The 22,518-nt window shown below is 40.8% G+C and overlaps 1 protein-coding gene across 1 annotated transcript in view; it reads left to right on the top strand.

Moving 5' to 3' along the window:
- The first annotated feature begins 712 nt into the window (after window positions 1–712).
- Window positions 713–22,518, top strand: part of CPA6 (carboxypeptidase A6) — an 85,079-nt gene continuing 63,273 nt past the window's right edge. The window contains exons 1-3 of the mRNA XM_026077009.1: window positions 713–816; window positions 3,375–3,587; window positions 4,792–4,869. Coding sequence (XP_025932794.1) covers window positions 713–816; window positions 3,375–3,587; window positions 4,792–4,869 — 395 coding nt within the window. The remainder of the gene's footprint in view (window positions 817–3,374; window positions 3,588–4,791; window positions 4,870–22,518) is intronic.

The raw sequence follows: 22,518 nt of genomic DNA, 5'->3' as shown, positions 1-22,518 counted from the left end.
TTTTCTGCTTTTTATGAAAGTCAACATAAAAGCATTGAAGAAGCTATCAAGTATTCCATATTAGAATTATGCTTTTTACCTAGTTTTTTAAAAAGTCTTTTAACACATGTGATTTCCATGAACTAAAGTTATTTGCAAGAAGTTTCCCATTTTCCTTTTTATTCCCAGTGCTCTGGTGACTTACCTTTTTGTGGCTCTTTCACCCCCAACAGCACAGAACAGAAGCAGCAAAGCAGTAGCTTTTAAAAAAAATGCTGCGTTCTGGGTTTATATGATTATCAGAGTCTCACCCCTCTTTCCCACCACCCAGGCCCAAGGCTTCGGGCAGCAATTCTGACATTAAACCCCGCTTTCCCCTCCCTTTGCGGTTCCTAGCAGCCCCTCTCCCGAGGCGTTGTGCGAGCTCATCTCTGCTCCCTCACCAGCTCCGACCCGCCCCTCCACCCGCAGAGCCATGGCGGGGACCTCCGCGCCACGCGCCGTAACGGCTCGCCGGCCGCCGTTGGGCCACACCTGCGGGCGAGGCCTCGGGAGCCAACGCCCTTCCCGGCCCCCCGCAGCAGCCGCGACCGCGCAGCCCCCGCCTGCCCGCCCCAGCCCCAGGCGCAGCGGGGCTCCGCGGCGGCGCCCCCCGCCTCCCCCGGCCGCTGTTATCGGCCGCGCCGCTCCTGCCGGCCCCCCGCGGGCTTTGTGTGCGCGGCGGGGCCGCGCCATGCCGCTRCGAGGGAGCCCTGCGGCGCTCCTGCCGCTTTGTCTGCTCTGCCTCCCCGCCGGGCTGCCGCTGCGCGGGCCCCGCTACCACGGCCGCTACGCCGGGTAAGTCCGCGCCCGCCCCGCCGCCGCGGGCAGCCGCGAAGCCGCCGGGCGGTTTCGCCTTGCGCCGGTGCCTGGCTGCCCGCGCCTTCCCGCTCGGTGCTGGCGTGTCCCGGCGCTGCCCCGCACGCGGCGCCGGGGGGCTCGGGAGGCGCCGTGAAGGATGCTGCTTTGGGAAAAAAAGTCTCTGTAAAAACAGAAACTTTCCGTTGTATAGAAAAAAAAAAAAGAAAAAAGAAAGACTTAGCGGCTTCAGCGTGCTCTGAAATGAATGAAGGTTTGTGTTTTACTTTGGAGAACATCTGTAATGGAACTTCAAAACTGCTTTGTGAAAAGTTTAAAGTTCTAAAACCTAGATAATCCTACTGAATATGCGAACCCGAGCAACAAGGGAACCCGATTAACCTTACTCTAAGCAAGTGAAGCCGTTTACATCTATTTCAAACTAGACTTTTTTTTTTCATTTAAAGATCAAGTTTGTGTTAGGGAAAGTTTGAGCCAAGTAGTAGTAAAGGCAAACTGTGGTATCATTGAGCAGTAAACTATGGTGATGTGTTTGCTAGGCTTTGCACCCAAGGAATATATACTTCTTGCCTGGTTTAGAGGCTTTCTTCTTAACACAGATTTAACAGATATAAGACCTGCAGTAGATTTATGATACAGATAAAAAGACAGCAGGTCCAAACAGAGGACCACTAGAAGCCTGTGGTGGCACGAACAGTACGGTATGTGGAATACAGTACAACACATTTCATTAAAAGTGACCAGCAAATTCTTCAGGGTAAGCACGTGTAACTGTGGAATTAAGAACTGTATTATCCCTTTTATTTTCCTTCAGTAGCCAAGCCAGGCATGTAAATTTCACTACTGAAATGAAGTTTAAAAAAATCATTCCCAAAACTTCAGGGGTTTGGTAATGTGACCCGAAGCCATTCACCCCTGGGTCACTATTAGCGACAGAAGGTAGTTAAACATGTGACAGCTGTTTCACCGTCTCTGTTTAGTTCCTTGGGTAAAAGGTATCTATCTGCATTGCAAAACAAAAGCAGCTGCCACAGTTGGGAGCCTGCCTGGCAGGACCCGAACGGAACAGGGCACAGACAACTGAGTTGTTCTTTAAAGCCAGGGTCCTGTCATAAGCTTTCTGCAGAAGCACTGTTCTGGCTACCTGGCACCCATTGCACAGTCATAATTTCAATAAGACCCAATTTTCTTTAATTGAGGATTGTATTGGATTTGCTTGTAGGTGACACTGAGGTGAATAACAAATTCTCAACATCGGTACAGGAATCTTTTATGAATATTAATTACATTTGTGTATATGCATATATACATGCATATTCATTTTATCTATATGAGATGTCAGAAATACATTTTAATATTCTCTGGGTTTAAGTGAGATTGTCAATCTATAATCTAGTCATTTAAAGGAAAAAAATTACTTGCAGCTTCAGGTATTGTAATCTAGTCATTTAAAAAAGAAAAATCGCAGGCAGTTTTGTGTATCTGCTGATTTATGTGATTTGCCTTTGTTAAAGTTTTAAAAAATAATTTTCTTGTTTAAGCATTTTATGCGCCCTGGGTGGCATGTGAAAGACCCACACAAACAAGTAATTCAACTCTCGGTGTGTGATCCCTGTCCTAGAAGCTTTCCCATGGAGTCTAGTGCAGAAGAATGAGACTTCTCGTCAGCTTCCAGAATCTGGGCAAGCACAACAAAACAGAAATCGCTACCCCCCCGCTCTCCCCCCCCAAAAAAGGGGGACTAGAGTTCATTATCAAAAACTCTTGATTAATAGGCAGTTGTAGCAGGGGGCTGAGATACATTTATGCATCTTGCTGAAAATGCAGTCACATTTGTAACACAAACCAGAATGTGCAACGTGTAATACAAACTGGAAAACCTCTAACTCTACTAACTTTTTACATTTCTACTATCCTGGCATTATTTGTGTCAATAAAAGATGATGAAAAAAATCAGCCTGAAGCAGAATGAAGGTTTCTTAAGATTACAATGTCTTATCCTTCCGAAGCTTCTGTCATCAACTCAGGATCCTGTGCAGAATCATTTAATTTTCTCTGATTAAAACTGATTAAAAACAGTTGAGAGGTGTTGCCATCACTAGTGAACCTGGTTATCACCCAAGAGGAAACATAATTTGGTAGGTTTTTTTCAAGAAGGGCAGTGAGGAGATTAAAACAGTTTTCTAATGCTCATCATTAAGAGGGATGTCCCAACCATCTTGCTGCTTTTTGTGCCGAGAAGTGTGTGACGATCCTACTTGTTTCCATTGTGTCAGAAGCCGTACTGTACAGGGGAAAGGCATAAATATAATTAGGGCAAGAGGATGAAAGAGGAAAAGAACAAAAAAGACAATGGAAAACATTTCTCATAAACTCACACCAGCACTAGGAGGCACAAAACAATTGCAGATCTTTAGCTAAGGATGCTGACCAAAGACAATTGGTATTCCACATGTTTCTGTGAATGAACTCTTCCAAACTGTTCAGAGCAGGTCGGGTACGCCATATACACACCTTTTTAAGTAATTACATTCCAGGTACCTGTGGGAACTCAACCAGTATGATGCCTCAGAAAAGTGTGACAAGGGAGGCAGCAGCTCTCATGTTGGTGGAGTTACTGAAAAGACTGAGGTGCAGGTGTGTTTGCCTTCTGCTGCCTTGCACAACAAGCAGGAGTTCAGCCTGCTCTGTGCTCTTGTGCCTGCCACAGCTCAAGAGGAGCTTGGAGCTACTGCCTCCCATGGTGAGAGGTACTGCTGTGCCTTACAGCTTACACCCAGCACAAAGCTATATCCCCTACACACATTTTTCTCTCTCCCATTTGCATGCTCCATCCAAAGATTTCAGAGGAGATGGACAAGGGAGGGGGGACACATCAGGGTGTGGAGAGCATAGCTGCAGTGTATTATCAAAGGATTTAAGAGGATTTTCCAGGAGGCCATTCACAGCAGTTCAAATGAGGGCAGCAAGGGTGATCAAAGGTGGGTTATTTCTGCCACTTAAACCATTCCCGAGTAAGCTAGGACTCTTTGGTCTCAAGTAGAAACAATATAGGGGCATAACAGATGTCTGCCAGCTTTGAGTGATATGGAAGAGATCAGTTGTTCACTGTTTGGTTTTTTTTTCAGTACAAGTGGGAGGCATAAATGAATCTAGCAGGAACCAGGCTGAAAGCAAGGAAAAGCTTCTTCACCCCCACTGGTATAAGCCCTCCTTGCTGAAGTGTGTGAATTGTTGACATGGATTCAAGGGGACTTGACAAGTCAGTGGAAGGGAGATCTGAGGTTTACTACATATACTGAAGTGACATCCAGCTCAGGAGGCCCCTGAGCTGAAAGTAGTTGTAGACTAGGAGAATACTCAGTGATAGTATCATACACTCTTGCCCTGTTGTTACTGTTCCTTGGGTATTTGCTTCTTGACAGTACTGCAGAGTAGGGTACTGGAGCAGATAGACTTTGGGAGGGGGAGGAGGAGAGGGGGAATGGGACTAAACAGAGCAGTCTTTCAGCTCCTGGTTATCCCATGAAGAAGGTTTTCCACAACCTGATCAAGACTTCTTAGGGGTAAAAGTATCTCTCTCATTTGTTCTTAAAAAAAATCAGCACTATGTTCTTTTTACTCCTGTTCATCTCCTTCTGCCTGACACATGGTACTCGGGCATGTACACCTTTCTGTGCTGTATCCCTCCTGGGTTCTTCCAAAGCCTTTTCCTGTGCCTCACCTCACCTCATATAACCAAATGCAGGCAAAGACTGAAAAAACTCGGCCAATTCTGTAAGATTTTTGCTGGAGGTTTGTTTGGTTTTTTTGTTTTGTTTTGTTTTGAGATTGGAGTGAGATGTTAACTCCTCCAAAATGTTACTTATGTAGGTTGCAGTGCAGCAGATAATTGTCATTTCTCTTGGACAGGGAAAGGCTATGATACATTCTGAGATTCTTGTGTAAAAACAGCATAAGAGGATCTGGAAGTGATGTTGAGATGGATAACAAGGAAACTGAAAACAATGAAGAAATGTTCTGTAATTCAAGGTAAAATGTGCTGTGACTGCTAGGACATCACATGCTAAAAATTGCTTAAGCCCACTGTTCATGTTGATAAGCACAGATATCAAATCTGAGAGCATTCAGCAAGTTTCAAGTATTTTAATGCCTGTTTCCATCCTACGTACCATAGCTAAGTGCCTCTGATCCTCCAATACCTTGCACACAATGGTAGGCAATTGCTCTGTCTCCTGGAAAAAACACATGGGAGTGTGAGGGAAAACTGGTTGCTGAGGGAATTGAGAAGTAGAAAGGAACTCTTCCTGTGCTCTTCCCTCTATAGATTTTTTCCAAATGTTTTAATCAGGGTCTAGAAGATCTGTTTTGCTGTGTAAAAACTGTTCTTTCTCTCTGCTGCTCAGCTCTCCTTCCCCACCCCCAGCAATCACCAAGTCAAACTGAAATGTCAAAGACACAACGGCAAAAAAAAAAAAAAAAAAGCATTTGGAAAGCACACCATCAGCATTAGATCCAAGTTAATCATTCATTGAGATGAAAACCACATTTACTGCTTCTCTGGTTGGTTTCAGAGAGCTTCTAAAAGGTGAAAAACTATGAGCTTTCTATCAGTGTGCACAATTTAAAGTATCCTCTTTTCAAATAACCAATAATTCTGTAATCAAAGCACTATCACAACTCTAATTTTTTATTTCTTCATCACCTGTTATTCCCCCTGGGCTAATACCATTTTTGTTCTCCTAAAGGATTAAAAAAAGGGAATGATTAATGCCAAGTGTTGATTCTTTCATTCTGCAAAGTCCAGGCATTTCAAATTTGATGCTTAACCTTTTAAAGCATCTCTGCCCTTCTCATTATAAATGAGAAATATGAAGTGTTTCAGTTGCTCTTTCTTCTCTTTCCATTATCTTTATGTGTCGTTGGGGTTTGTTTGTTTGTTTGTTTTTAACTAATTGGAAAACTGTGCATCCACATTACACAAAGTGAAGGCCAGGTAAGGAGGCTTCCAGGTCATGACAGCTGTGTCTGAAGTGATCTCCAGCTTGATGTCACAGTACGCCATAGGAGTCTGGTCCCATATTGTCTAGCCTGGGACACTGTAGGATGGTCTTGTGGTGCCTGTCTGGCCTCAGGAAGGGGAAGGAAGAGGGGAATAGAGCATGGGGAGTGAGGGGAGACATGGGGATTCGGGACGTGGGCAGAGCTTGCACCTGTACTTGGGAGCTCTGAACCCTTCCTAGGTCACAGAATGGTTGAGGTCTCCCAGATTAGATGACACGTATGGCCTTCCAGTAAGAAAGATTCTTTGGGAAGTGCAAGACCAATCCCAGTAAACTTTTACAGTTTCATTATTTTTTAAAACTTGTATTTTATGAAGGGGAATGTAGTATATTATTAAAGAAAATTCATATTTGAGCTTGGTTTTGAGTTCAACAATTACGTTCTACAAAACATATGACACATTTAAGATGTACTTAGTCAAAGATACTGATAAAAAAGAGAATATACATATCAAAGCCATATAGACCTTCAATCTAAAGATTCCACTTTGAACCCGTGAACCACCACTGTCCCGTGGAAATAAGCAGGTGAAGAAATACAGCTTTTCCTAGAGCTTCCAGTACTAATTACAGTGAACTCAAGAGCTCCCACTTTTATGCATTGCCCACTCCCTCCCTGTTGCTGCTACTACTAATTCTTTCCCAAAATCACTCATAGGCTTCTTAAAATGATGTTCATAACCTTGAATATTTTTGTATGGGACCTTCACGAGCATTTGAAAAGGGAGAGATGCTATATAAATAACGTACATACTAATTTTTGTGATTAAAAAATCTGGAGTCTAAAAATATGTGACTGAGTCACATAAAAGACAGTGGAACTTACTTTAGTGCAGATGGAAAATCAGAGTTCTGGAATAAGCAAATTTGAAAAAGGGAAGCTAAAAATCTGCTTTTCTTGCATGCATTGTTAATAATTTGTAGGAAACTCTTGCTTCATACACTATGTAGGACCGTATCCCATGCTGCACGATAAACAGGATCCCAAGTTTTTCTGAAATCCTACCGTCTCTAAAAATGTCACCCATACATCTGAAACAGCCTTATGTGGTCAAAATACCACAGGAAATATTCATTTCTTTAGCCAGTTGAAGATGAATGGTCACCATTAAACATTTCTCAGTATCTACAGGAGGTATAGTCTGTCATCTCCATTTTGCAGAACTGTGTATTTCACTTATCTCTTCTCCTTAATTTTGCCTCTGAATACATTAAATATTATACTTGTAAAGCATAGTATTTAAAATGTGTGCACTGTGTATATAATGTTCACACAAAACTGGGGGGAAAAAAAAGATATTTTGATCTTATATCAGGAGTCACTTCAGTAGTCCCATAAGCAAAACCTGCTGTGAATATGCATATAGCAGCGGAAACTAAAAGCAGGTGGTCAAGTTCACAGTTCAGTATTTTTGCTGTTCAAGCAGTATGATTTGTTTTGCTGCCAGGCGGGAGATAAGGAGGATTTTCTTGCAGTTTGATGTACATATGACCCTCTAACCCAACAGAAAAAACAATATTGTTACTCTCCCTTGCTCAGTTTGCTTATACATTTCTGCTATGAGTATTAATTTTCATGCAGAAAACTTTCCGTGAATCCTGTATTCTCTCTTCTATTTGCAATGACAAGCAGGTTAGGTGACAAAGTGAGAACCAATAATTGCAAGTGTATGCATCAGATTTCTTTCTGAAAATCTTGCTGCAGGTGAAGCTTACAGAACTTAACAGAACTTTTGCCTGGTCTCAGATTTGCAGGAACAGACCTATAGTCACCAGACTTCTGAAGACAATTAAGTCAAATCCTGAGTTTTCTCAGTAAATATTGATTCTAATTTAAAAACTTTGTTCACATTGTGTACAAAGATGTGGTTCTGACCTGATAGTGATGTTACAGCAAGACCTGCACTGATTTTAAGGTTGCTAATAATTTCCACCTGAGTGTATCAGATCTGAATCAGACCTTAAATAGGCACCAGATGTAAAGAGGGAATCTGCAAAGAGAACCCTAAAACAGCCCTAAAAGGCTGTTTGTGCAAGGCACCTGAGGGTGGGAGAGCCAAAGTACTCTGAATTAAAAAGATATTCAGAGCAACAAACTGGTGGGGACAATATATTGCATTCTCTCTAAAACTTTGCACCTTTTGAGTTTGCCAAATGAGGCAAAGGACGTCGTTGCTTTCTTGTGAATCTAAAAGCCAGGCATTGTGCACCATCCAGTTACAGTGAGGTTATGCCTGGTTATTTGGGGTGGCTTCCCACACAGCCTGGCACACCAGAGCAAGCAGGAAGCATAAACATGTCCCTCTGGAGCAGACATGTGTCTGCTCTGGGCAGGCTGAATGGTCTGGGGGACACAACCTCCCTCTCCCCCAGGGGATAGTGCTGCTTGCTAGTGTACTTCCTTAAAGAGAAGTCACACTGCCAAGCTAGTAGGCAAAACAATAATGTGACATGGAACAGCACTGGCTGAGGGGAATATGTTCTAGACTGCATAAATGCAGTCATGAAAAAACAAGCATCTTATCAAATCAAAACATTTTTTCTTTTTTTTTTCATATCCAGCAGCTCAGTAAAGGTTCCATCCAGAGGCAGACCACCAAAGCAGGATCTTGAAAATGCACTTTGTGGAGGCTTTGTTGCAGTAAAGTTATTCTAAGAAAATCTTTTATTGCTTGTTATATATCATGCAGTATTTCAAATACCTTGCAGAGTAGTGATACACTTTGCAACACCACGTGGTTCACTCAGAGAGAGAGAAAAAGGCTATTTTTATCTTCAGTTTAGATTTATGTTGCAATTGGATAATAACTCATGATAGCAGCATTCTACAGGTTTAAAAGCTTGAGGTAAGCAGCAGAAAAAGTGGTACATTTTAAATACAAGACAACATAACAGCTTGTTAGGCCAGAAGACTTTCTATTTAAGTTTGTTTTGAGGGACAGGTAGCAAACATGATGAAAGTATATTCTGTAGACAGGATTTTAAATGTGAATATTTTGGCCATTTCTGTTTTTCTCCCAAAGCACTGAAAGTGTAAACATAGTTGAAATAAATGAACAGATTAATCCTCTGAAGTCAGGAATTTGATTATATAAGAAAAGAACAGGATAGGACCCTGAAAGAGAGGCAAGTCTTGGGAATAGATGTGAGAAATGACTTTAGCAGGCCTGATGAAAAACTGGTGTTCTTTGATTTACTCCATTGGACTCCTACCAAGATTGCTGCCAGATGCTACTCTAAGGCTGCAGGGTGATGATAAAGCCAAACTGAGCTAACTCAAGCTAATGGCACACTGCTGCCAGGAGAGGTGGTTGCATTCCCACCACTCCAGATGTGCAGCCCTCCCCGCTTTGCTCAGTGACTGGCACTCATCTGACTACAGCGAGCCAATTCCAGGAGCAAAAAGAGCAGAAAAGCATTTTTTCCCTTTCTTTCCTGGACTGACTTTCAGCTTGTCAGTCTTTAATGTGGCTCCTGTAGAGCCTCTGGGGTGTTAGCACAGGAAGGGGGGGGAGCGACTGTTTTTCCAGTTCCCCACCTGGGTCGGACAATTCATGCTCAGGCCTCTCAGACTCCCAGTACGCCACATGCAGGAGATGATACTCTGCAACCGGTTAATTCCAGGTATGAAATCCAATGAGCACAATATGGTCAAACCTAGACAAAATTTGGCTTTCTCATCAGTCCTGACTGCCAGATTTCTCTCCAGACCAATGTCAGTGGAAATACCCAAAGGAGTATTTCAGGCTCACGTAGAGAATAATGCAATGATTATTTTCAAACGTGTCTTTCCTAAAAGTTGAAAACTAAAGGAAAAGTTAACTTTGGTGCTAGCCATACTCAAAGGTGGGATTTTGAAGCAAAGGGACATCATCATTCCTAATGTCTTAAGAAGTTGCAAGTCATTCTTTTTGTAACAGACAAGAGTGATATACTAGGGTCTATGGAAAAATAAGCTCTGTATTTATTGAATAGGTCAGTGTTGGGTATTTGCCAAGAAAACAGGAAAGGTTTAAATAAAGATACTTTATTAAGACCTCTGCCAGTTTTCCACAGTGGGCTTTCAACTGGGAAATAAACTTTGAGTTCCTTTGCGCTGTATAGGACAGGCAGCCGAGAACATACTCTACCTGTACTTTGTATCAAAGAAAAAAAAATCACCATGTAAGCACACTGCCAAGTCTGGGCTAATAAGCCTAGTGTCTCAGCAGAATGAGCTTGCATCTTTGCTGGCAGTACACAGTGTAAACATAGCCTGTGGCACAAAGGCAGTATGCTGTGTTTCTATTCTACTCGGTTCCCAACAGGCTGGGTCCCTGATCCGTCTGCCTGTGAGTGTGACAATGCCAAAAACTGTATATGGGGATTGTCAATAGAATGTAAAATCTAAGTTATTTGCTTTCTTTTTAAAAATAGTATAATTTCACCTTCAGTCTGTTCAGCTGAGGTTGCTTTTTTGCTTTGTTCTTTTTACCGAATTTCAGTTGTCTTAGTTTTGATGTAACTTTAGAATCATGGGCTGTTCAATAAGGCTTGAGAGGAAATCAAAGCATTGGAGTATAAAGGGTAAAAGCTTTTAGATTCACAATCCAACAGCATAAAAATAATTCGATGTGGTTTGTATTTTCTGAGGCCTAGTCTAGAATTGTAACTGCAGTAAAATATATAATTATGCAAATTTTGAGCCCTGCTCCAAGAGTTGTCTCTGTTCTGCATTAAGTAGTCAGGAGGGAGAGACATAGGTATCTCATCCATAGCAACTGCAAGGAGTAAAAGCACTGGAACCCAGGGCTCATCTTTGCAACGGAAGAGCAACCACATTTTGTGAGGAACCCTATCTGCTTTGTATGGGTAATGCATTGGCTGAGCTCATCTGGTGTATCACTAGCTCCTTGAGGCCCTGAACACAGAAACATCATCTAGTTTAAGAACCCCTGTCAGACAGAGACATGAAAAAAAAAAGATTTATTCATGCAGGGTTGTCCTGAGCAGATCTGGAGACAGAACTGTAGGCACTTCAGGCTCAGATTTGCTGAGAGACGACTAAGGGGCTGCAGCCTTCCTTTCCCATTAGCACTTCCCACAGTGAGGTATGCTCCCAGTCACATGACAGTTGTGTCTTTGAAGACCTTGCCTCACCTGCCAAAAATATGTATTAAACCAGGAAGTAGGTGCCTAGCAAGTTCAAGTGCTTTTGCAGTTCAGAGGCAGGTTAGAAGACGTTACAGACCTGGAAGCTTTAGGTCCATCTCTGTCTCACCCTAGCATTCAGGCCCTCTGTTTCACATAGGCTTAGCCCCCTGTCAGCGGGCAGCATGCAGCCCATCAGTGTGATGCTTGCATCATATCCATCCCTCTTTCTTTGGACCTGTCATTTCTTCTCCATAAGATAACTGCCATATGTTTGGTCATATGATGTGTGATGGACAAAAAGGCACTCAGAAGGTATGGCAGTCGAGAGCAGGCTGCCGCTACCTGGCCGAAGTGGAGACCTGTCTGTAACGGTTAGCGTGTATCACACACAGACAGTTGGGAAAATGGTACAAAACTGTAGAAAGCTGAATTAGCTTAATCCCTTGGGAGGTGATGGAAAAGTGAAGTAAAGCTAATCTCCTACACGCTAAGGAATCAGTAGAGAGAGTAGACTAGGGCTGACGATGAGTTACAAGAGGTAACCTCTCAAAACACTATAAAAGCTCCATCAGGGAATGGCGGTTGAAGGGGTCCAGGGTCCAGCAAAACCTGATCTTTTGCTTCTGGTGACTGGAACTGTAAGAGCAAGGAGAAGATCTGCAGATTTTACATTTTCAGAACAGAGTAGTCCTACACGTTTGCAGACAGCGAGACAGTGCCGTGAAACAGTTCAGGGCTAAGAATCATAAAGAACAGCTGATCCATACGGTGCTCTGTGAAATCTGATCTTTCTGTATTGCTTTTTTTTAATCCAGATTCCATTATCTGCGCTGGAAAGGTACATGTGAGCTTTTATGTATGGCAACTGCAGTGGGGGTGGTCTTTGAATTAGAATGTATTTGCTCACAGAGTCAGCAGCAAGTCATGCTAGTCAAGTGGCTGCAGGCTGCACAGTTTTACTGAAAAAATAATAAATGCAAACATGAGACAAAAAGAGGACAGGTCCGTGAAAACCAAGAGGGTGAGGAAAGAGGGTTTTAATTTTCAGGAATATATTGTGAAATGAGATTAATTGAGGGAAGCAAGAGGTAGCATTTTAAAGGTTTATTCTGTGTGTAATGGATTTATCAGATATCTTCTCAGAGCTAATTAAATACAGTCTTAATGACGGAGTAGATGATAACTGGCCAGTAAAAATGCTGAATAATCATTCTGTTAAAACATACAAAAGAAAAAGCAAAAAAGCAAACTTTATGCAGGAGGAAAATACACAGGTCTCACTGGGAGGACCACTTTCACAGCAGCCTAATAGGAAGCATAATTATTAGGATATATTTATCAACTGGCAGTCCATCTACCCCACTGGAAAACATTACCTATTTCAGAAGAAAATATAGCACAAACTTCAGGCAAACAAAGAAGGAATTTTTAAATTAGTCATTGTATAAAGAAGTTTGCTACTTACAGGAATAACTAAATAAATGGGGAAATCTAAAGGTAGTATTTTTAAAGGTATCAATTTGCATGCACAGTATTTATTTTTAAACTATATGGCTGTAAAAAAACAGATGTTATACAATAAAGGAATGTCAGAGGAAGACTGGAATCCATTGCCTACGAGGAACAGTCAAATGTTCACTTTTAGTAGGGATGCCTTGCTCATAAAATGAGAAAGTTTGTGTTAAATGCAAGAAAGCTAAATACTATCAACTGCATTCAAGACGTGTTCCCATAGCCTGTGGGGTTTTGTAGTTTTAAGCTTAGTTATTACTAATGCACTACAGGGAAGGGGGGGGGGGGGTTGAAAGAGGTTTATGAGGGAACGTGTAAAAATAGCTGTCAGAAGTTTTCTTAGCCTATAGGAGGGACTGACTGCAGGAAACATTGCCTGGTGGATAGGGACTGCAGCAAAAGCTGAGAGGCCTTTGCTCTCTTGGCCACACATTGCCTTGATGTAAGACTTAGGTCACTCCACTGCCTGTTTTACCAAAGGGAAATGGAAGTACAAAGAAAAGCTCTATTTTTTCATGTAGAAGAAACAACATCACAGTATCACTTCATATGTTATGTTGCTTCTTACATAATGTAAGTTTTTGGCAGCTTATTCATAGCATATAGCATGCCAACTCCATTTTTCATGAAACTTTATGTAAGGATAGCTGGGGACAAAATACAGTGTAACAAGAAAGAAGCTACATAAATATGGAGCTGACAATTTAATAGCTCTACATTTCTGCAGGTCTAAACTTGTATTATTTCGCATAGCATATCAAGTGTAGCTCAGTGTGCACATATTTGGCACATATCTTTATAGACTGAAAATTGCAAATGGAAATTAATTCATTTTATGAATTTATCTCCGTGTAAAATGTAAAAAAAAAACCTATTTAAATTGCAAGTGTGCATTCAAATAAAAGCACAGAACATGTTTTTAGATGGATTTTCTTAATTGCCTAATAATAAAAATAAACAGAGCTGTCTGTCTAGGTTCTAATGTTAGTTTTTAGTGGACATGTACTGTCTCCATTTATTTCCCCACAAAATACTTTGGTTATAATCTTACTAAATCCCATTATTTCAGGCATATCAAGGCAGCTGTGCTTTTAGGACAAAATATAGAGCAAGGCTAAAGCTCAGTGTTGATCACAAGTTTCAAATATGAGTACTCCAAATTTGAGTACTCAAAATAAGACGACACAAACATTTTCTATGTCTTCATGTGAAATTTCATCTCACTCTTCTGGTCTATTTTAGGCAGATTGAGCCAAATTTCCCCAAAACTCAACAAAATTAAATAGACCAACCTACTCTTTCCCTTCCCTTGCTCCAGCATTTCACCCTTAAAAGAGGAGCAAGCCCATTAGAGGCGCTCTCTGATAAAATCACTGTGATGTTACAACAGAAGCAGATTTCAGTGAAGGTGCTGCTTGGGGGACATATCTTGGCAAGTAACAGCTCACTGATGGAAATAACATTTGGCATCAAAAGTTATTTCACAGAAGGTCTATGTTCATAGTTTCTCAGTTGTCATTTTCAAAGGACCTTTCTCTTTAGTGGCTGTGCAGGTGCTGAGCTGAGATTGCAGCCTACTGTGTAAAAACCTGCTCGGTTTTCCTGGTACCTGTTCTCGCAGTTCTCACCCTCCTTGTTTATTCATTGTCCTCCTGTCTTTTTGTAAACAGAGCCTGCAGCGGTGTTTTGGGAAGGGACTGGCATTTTACCACATGCTGGATCAGCAGATAACTCTTTGGGTCTTTGTTTCTGTGTGTCTCCAGTATAATCAAGTAATAATAGTTTCAGCTTTAATACAGTTCATTTGAACAGGGGATGTAGCTAGTATGATAAAAAGCAATGTTATGCTGGTGAAAATAAGCGTAACAACTTTTTATTAATATGAATGCTTTCAATTTAGTGATTTGTTTTCAGCTGGACAGAAGGCAGCAAATGCTGTACAAAATTGCTCAGAAGTAAGAAGACGATTTGTTTCAGGAGCTAGCAGCTGTCTTTGTCAGCATTTCATTAGTTTTTGTGAATTATAATGGCAAGAAAGAAGGTAAACTGCATTTAGGAAATAAACTGATAGTTTCCATCAAGTATCTAGCGGATAAAGCTTTGTTCCTTGACATATTGAATTGATATGAACAAGGCTGAGAAATAGTTGATACATGAGCGCAGACTATATCAACACCCTCTGAACCCAGCATCTTGTTCTTCTGTGTCTCTGCTTTTGGGGTATTTGGGGTTATTTGTTTGTTTTTAGTAGGATTCTGGTTGTGAGAGTTGAAAACTATAATCAATGCAGAGGTGAATAAGCAGGAAGTCATGAACAAGAGCTCTGAGAGACATTATCTACCCTGCCCATGTCAGGCCAAGGTAGCTTACATCCTGCATGATGTTAATGGCAATGTCCTTTTTTATGAAGAAGTGTGCATATGTTTTTATACATACACACGCATATATGCATAAATATTTCTGAAATGGGGAAGACATCAATTATACCTCCAAATCTGTAAGTCAAAGCAACGTACACAAAGGTGACTTTCATACAGAAAGTATGACTAGCATGATGTCATTCAGTAAGATTAAACAATCTGTACTTTTTAGATAAAAGCTATAAAAACTTAAGAAACATTTACTATGTCAAATATCTGATGAAAATTACAGTAATAAATGTGAGGTGATTTAGAAACCTTGGGTAAAATATTCCCAGGACAATTGCAAAATGCCCTGGGCATTACTGTCTGCTTGCTATTACACAGAACATGTTTGCACCATGTTTGATAAAGTTTAATTTTTGCAGCATGGAGTGTTTTTTTTTCTAAGAGCACAGCAGTGAATTGTTTAGACGAAATGAATGGCTTGTACATAATATCTCAAATGGTGAATTTGGTATGTCAGCAGCAGTGACAGACCTGATGCTTAAAGATCTCTGCATTTAGGTTCTTACAATTTAGCAAACCAGATTCCAGTGAAATATTTCATGTTTAACAGGTAATCAGTGCAGTAAATGCTTTTTAACAATCAAGTAATAAAAAAAAGTCTGAGAAAATCAGTTGTAGGTTGTCAGAGCAGTGTGTATATGATAACATCTGATTGCTACTGGGGGTGCTACAGGGCTCCAGTACTGGCGATGGTACTTGACTAATTCAGGGAATTTGCTGTGCTTTGTCACTGGACTGAGTCTTTTCAAGAAGTCTCTTCATCATCACCTCTGCCTACTTCCGATAGAAAAGCCAGCCTTTTATCACCTCACATCCAGCGTGAATATTCACAGCCACAACTCAGCTGTAATCACATCTTAAACTTTAAAGATACAGAATCACTGCTTTGCCAATTAGACTTTTGGGAGGGCAGCCAAGGTACCACAGAGTAGTTTTGATGGAGTTACAGCAATAAAATCAGAATCAAGCCAGAAATGTAGAACAGTCCGTAGTTTGAAGAAAAAGTGATTACCAGTCAAGTAGGTGAGATATTCACAAGTTTCAGTTCAGCACATTAAGCATTGGTTTACCTGAGTTAAAACCAAAAATTTACTATGTAATAAGATCTCTGGTTTCCCTGTTTGGCAGAACTCAGAAAAAGCAGATTGAATTCCTCTTCTTGGTAACATAAAGGACTTCCAGGCCCTAGTGTGTTGGTTCTATGCTCAAAGAAAGTTTTTCGAGTCACCTTTTTTTTTAAGAGTAGGACGTTGTTGTTGCTTCAGAGGGAATGAGTAACACTGCTACCTTATTTTTTGATTTTTTATTTGCCTACCTTTTGGATTGCTGAGGAAAAATGCAGATATTGATTCAGGAACCTGAATAATTCTGAGGTATATTGGCTCAGCAAGTTTAGGTTTTGGACAGTTGGTTGTAAACATGCTGTTTCTTCCAAAAGCTACAAAATTCTCCAAACTGAATGAAACAGTAATACATTTTAATTCATCCAGTGACCAGAATTTCCTAACCTCACCCCACATCTGTACACAAATATTTATATTATCTAGCCCTAAACCATCTTTATTAAATTAAATAAGAAACTCCATACTCCATCTTACAAACATTTCTTCATAAATTAGGTCATATTGGTAACAGATTTCAAGCCCATGGAAGTCCAAAGCACTATTTCAAATAGTAAGATGAGTAAGATGAAAAGGTCCGTTTTCATGTTTTAAATCAGTAAGGAAGATTTTCAACCTTTTGATTTAAAGCAAAAAAAGCAAAAAAGAAAGAAAGAAAAAAAGAAGAAGAGTTATTAGAATTGTCAGTGACCACAATGCAATACCTCAGAGTAGCCTGTCGATGTTTTATGCTCCCCTTTTGGAAGATCAATTACAGGACCCATAAGCAAAGAGTCTGTAAGAGAAAGAGACTCTCCCAGGCATGAGACATCTGGTTCTTTGGCAGCATTCACAGACTTTTATATTGCCAGCTTTAAATTAGCCCTTTGAATTTGCCACATGCTTTAACTGATGATGGGCTGCCATGTGTTCCTGGTTGCTGTAGCTTTAACATTAAATGTTTAGGGTTATTCCCCTCCCTTCTGCTTCCTGAGAGGATCTCTGCACAGGTAACATTTCACAATCAACCCTAATATTTAGGGTTTAGAACATTGCTCTTCCATGCCGCTAAATATACATTTCTAATTGGTTTTCTATGAACTGGCGCACACTTACACTGCTGCAAGAATTAGGCCTATCCTGAGTATTCCTGTGCATCACTCAAAGTTGTACCCTTGCAGACATTCAGAAGAAGCAAATAGAAGAAGATTTCCCATTTGTGCAAGACAACTGATACATAGCTTGACTGGTCAGAAACTTCTTAGGCACTTAATTTGCTAAACTGAGTCTGAAGTTCATGTAACTTGTTTCTAGCTTGGTGTCGAGCATGATTTTCGGAAATTGTCTTCTAGAGGAAGCCAACTGGAGGAGCTGTGTCTGTCAATTATAAAACCGAGGCCTAGGATCAAACTGGACATGTAATCTGAAACACCAGATTGTAAATATTACCTCTTATGAATCTTTTGATTAAAGTTAGTCTGCAAAGAAGCCCCTTAATCCTTTTAGAAGTAGGTGGAAGCAGGTAGTTGCTTTTAGGGAGAAGTAAAAATCTCTGAGAATTACCTCTTGGATATTAAAACTTAATAAAAACTCAAAACTGCATAGAAGGAGCGTTAGTAGTTTCAAAATGAAGTGAACTAGGAAAAACAGGAATTAAGACAGTTCATTCTTAACTTATTCCACTTGTGTATTGATTACAGCATTCTAGTGCTCTTGCCCCTATATCTGCCACTTAAAGCCTGTATCTGACATATCTGCTCTGCTGAATGGTCTAGAGCCATCATATCCAAAGGCCTTCTGGAGTAATGGAGAGAGTTATTCACAATGATCTTCAAGATTACTTTTTTTTTCTCTCTCTTTTCTGTTCAGACAATGGAATAAGGGGAATAGTTAGTAATTTGAAATGTCATGGAAAATGGGTCTCCATTGTGAACCTATGTGCTCAAAACCAGCAGATAAATAAAAGACCTCATACTTTTGTTTTTCTTTAGTAAAGGCTTTTTACACTTCTTTTGGAGTCTGCACAAACTCTTTGAACACACAAAGTCAGCAACGGTTAGGAAAGAAGAGAAGCAGCCGGCCAGAAGATGGTGATCAGCACTCCTCTCTGGCTTTGCACGCTATTTATCATCAGTGTCCCTGACTTCTGCTGCACCTGCTCTCCTGGCACCCCAGAACGCGATTAAACTCCAGTCTGATACCCTGAGTGACAGGGAAGTGTTTTCATACAAATACCTTCTAACTTTACAGATAGACATTCTTGCCCTGTTGCATTCCCTATAAAGGTATAAAAATGTCTCCTTATGCAATTTGATCTGACTTTCTGTCTGCCCACCTCTTTGTGTCCAGCTTCCCATTTTCTACTCCTCTGTTTGAACTGAGTGCTGCCCCCTGACCTGACAGCCTCCATCTTCTGCAGTGCCCTCACTGGTCTTGTGATAATGATGCTCCCACTCATCTGCCACTTTAGTGCTTATTTAGAAATCAGTGCTGCCCTCAAACCTTAGACCAGCGATGGGCCATGCTGGTTGAATCTTTCATAATCTGATATAAAAAAGCATTGTACTGTGATATTACTAAGTATGTCATTAAACTCTTTTGAGTATTAAAACAGATTAGCTTATAATAGTGGCATTAAAGGAAGTGGAATAAAAAGACTTCTGCGATTGCAGGATTTCCCTTGTTTTCACAGTGAGCAGCAGTGGGACAAGGGAAGTCCACCACGACTGTTCTTTGGAGGATGCCCAAAGGCAAACTTTAAGTGTCACTCATTAAGTGTGAAAGTAAGGAGACTTGCAGCGTTGGGAATCTCTTCACTCTCACATCCAAAGGGACAGCGGGACAAATGGCAAGCTAGCAGCCACCCTGCTCTGCTCCTTAAAACAGCCATGGTTCCAATGCATTTCTGTATTTTGCTATATTTATTTGGTCCTACGTGATAGCATGGTCATTTCGAACAACAGTAATAACACAGCATCAGTATGCTACTTATTTCTGCTGCAAACTGTATCGACCTCTACCACATTACCAAGCTTCCTGGAGACAAATAACACCCAAATAGTCACCTGCTTGTCGAATTGGGCATCTGCCCACTATACCTACTGAACTGAGAGACTCTTTGTTACAGTTCATTCCCCTGACAACTATCGTAAGAATTAATGTGAAATGCAGACCTTGGAGCATATAGAGCACCTCTAATATCTATCAAATCACTTAGTAAAATCCATCACTTCTGGCTCAGCTGAAGTACCTCCTAATTTAAGGCCGACATTTAACATTACTCAAAAATAGCTAAACATGAATACTGAAAAGAAAAAAAGAAACTTAGAAGCATCAGAATTAGTAGTTAAACTTTTACAACACAATTTTAAAGGGCTAATGGCATGGGATTCTAAAATCTGTAACAACAGAGGATTTATGATTTTGCAAAAGACCTTTAGAAAGCTATGTTCATGCATAGTTGGATCATTAAAATATTTTATGGAGGAGTTTTGAAGAAAAGTGCTTCAAATTCATTGGCACTTGCTTAGAGCTGCAATATTTCACATAAGATTCTAATGTGAAACTGACAACGCTTGCTTTACACATTCAAGTCTGTTCAGACTTTGATAGCATTCAGATTTCAACACTTGGGTAATGCAATGCCCCTGTAGGCAGAAAACATCTGTCAAGTAGAGCTGGTAAAAACAAGTTACTCCGGATTTTTTGATGAAATTGTCCTTCAACAGAATTCTGTGAGAGTTTTTCCATGCTTTCATTGACCGAAAACGAAGCAGCATAGGTATTTAAAATCCAAAAAAATCTTCTGGAAGCCCAATAAATATCGACTTCCTTCTTATTATTTCTCTGGAAATAAATGTATTTCCTGAGTAGTTATTGGCAAATCAGGATGTATCTCAATTACAATGAAAGTCTGAAGATGAAATTCTGCTCACCAGAAAACAGGATGACTGTTGTTGCTTATGTGTCGCTTGACATGGGTTTCAGTGAAAAAAAGTTTTCCACAAGCAGTAGTACAGGACACACACTCCCTCAAACACAATGATCTTCCCTAAGAAAATGTGCCCTCTAGTTATTTTATTATACTACCTTTGTAAGTTCAAAGGAACCTAAGAAAACATCCACTTATAAATTTTGGCATATTGGTCAAAATAACAGTCCTGTTAGGTTATGTCTACATAAGCAAGTAGTGCTACACTCCAAAGAGAGTGGATCAGTTAGTGCTGAGGACCAGACATGCACACTATATCAATTTTGTAGGGTTTTGCTTTGGACTAGCTGGTCTGCTCCATGGGCTGAAAGCCTGTTTGTGGTTGGGCACATTAAATAAACCCAAAGTGCTCTCTCAGTTCATGTTCAGCGTAGTTCATGCGCCTTGGGACTGCTCCATAGTGTGACCTGCACCCTGAGGCTGCTTTGTAGTGTGAAGCTGATGTTGGTCAGTAGGGACAGCCAGGAGATTCACTTCAAAAGTGCACTTCTGATCTGAACTGAAATGTTTATGTAGTTCCTGTCCCTCTTCCAGCACTAATTCCTAAAGAATAAGGTGTCTAAACCACTGCAGCTGTTAAAGAACATGCTGTCAGTGAAAGTTTCTTCCTAATCTCCATCATTTATCAGTTGATAGAGAGATGGAAATCTCTCCAGTGTCTTCGAGAAGGATGCAGAATTATTGTATTTGTGATTAGTTGTTTCCGTAATTTGCAGGTATAAAGGTGAGTAGCTACTTTCCTGAGCGAGCCAAGATTCCTTTCTTTGTATGTTTTCTAAAAGCTTTACTCAGTTGTTGACTCTCCTTTCCAAAAGAATACTTTCCCATTGTAATCAGATTTGTATTGCCTAAAAGCGAAGTGGTTGTCTTAAAGGAATACAACTGAAGAGCCTGCTCTGAGTCAGGGATGTATTTAAACTAGCAAGATTTGTTCCTCTCCTTTGCTTTGTGGCCCAGAAATGGTGACTGTAGAAGCAAACGTAGTTCAAAATGTTGCCATATACCAACTGTTTGTTGGGCCCTGTGTGCTGAAGGGAGTTGTGTCAGTAGTTTTCCAGATCAGCTCATATCACGGTCCTTAGAGATGTAAAATAAGCTGGCTGACTAGATACTGAAGCAGGTCAGGAGCATTCATACAATCTCTTTTTTTAGCTGAGGACTAAAGTGAATAATGTTTAGTGAACAATATTTGTCCTTCAGCAAAAGAGATATTGGGAGAGGTAAAATATTTACCTGGGTATACCCCAGTTACCCTTCTGAGTGGACTTTGGAGAAGTTACCCATCAGTGCTGACCTATGCAGCAGTGAGGATAGCAATGCTCTTATGCCGCTGGGGAGAGCAGCATGCAGCCAGGTGGGGCCATGGCCACGGGTGCCAGCAGGGCTCAGCCAGCACCTCTCCATGGGCACTGCTGTTGTCCTTCCAGCCAGGAGGCTCCGCAAGCCTTCAGCTCCGGCAGGAATAAGTGTAAATAACTACACAAGGCAAGGATCAGCCCTGTATATTTTAGCTGTATTATACTGTACCTGACACAAAAACACTAAAAGCATGAACTTTCAGTATCTGCATTTTCCTTGATTTCACTTACCAAAGGTCTCTTTTGTACCCCTCCTTTAAGGAAACCAAAACATCAGTAACAAAAAATACAAATTCTCCAATAACAAAATGGGTCAATATCAGGTTTGCACTTTTGAAGTTACTATGAATGGAGTCAAAGTGCCATCAGTGGGCTTAAGAAATGTAAGGCATGTTCCAACAGCCCGAGAGAGTGGCTGAGGTTGGGCCAAAGATTTAAGAGAAGATGCAAACTTGTCCAGGGTTGGCAGCTTTCCTTATAGTAAACTGAGCACAACTGTTCACAGCTTCTTGCTTGAGGGTAGAGAGGAAAAAAATTCTCCCATTACACACAACACAATGTTATTTTCCACTTTACCTCAGTTTCATGGTTTACTGAAAAAAAAATAAATTCTGCTATGGCAATTCAAAGTGATTCAGCATCTCGCTGCAGTGCCTTGTGCCAGCTGACGCACTGTCCTGCTTGTACAGGTTTGCCGTAGGTTACGGCGGGTATGTCCTGCTCAGCTTGGGTAAAAGATTGGTCCAAAATAAAGAGCTCTCCTCATGATGCTTTTATAAAGATAATCAAATTTGACCCATGCTAACATTCAGAAAATCTCAAAGCAGTTTTGTGTTGTGCGCGCCTTACAGAAGCACATCAAGAGGTATTTAAAGAAATTAAAGTACTTAAGGTATTAAGGAAAGGGAAAGGGAAGTACCTTGCTTTAGGCAACATGACAAAATCAGTTGCTGGAGGCAGGAAACTGAGTCTTGTCAGGTTAAGTGGGAATATTATAGGTATCTGAGACTGCTGCAGTGTGTTCCTTCATACAGAGGTGTTTGACCATTTCACTAGATCTCTGACATGGTAGTCATTTGTTTAACGCTTATTTGC

Source organism: Apteryx rowi, unplaced genomic scaffold (genome assembly GCF_003343035.1).
Source record: "Apteryx rowi isolate R43461 unplaced genomic scaffold, aptRow1 scaffold_446, whole genome shotgun sequence".
Taxonomy (NCBI): Eukaryota; Metazoa; Chordata; class Aves; order Apterygiformes; family Apterygidae; genus Apteryx; species Apteryx rowi.
The sequence above is the reverse complement of the archived record's forward strand: the minus strand, read 5'-3'. Positions and strand labels throughout refer to the sequence as shown.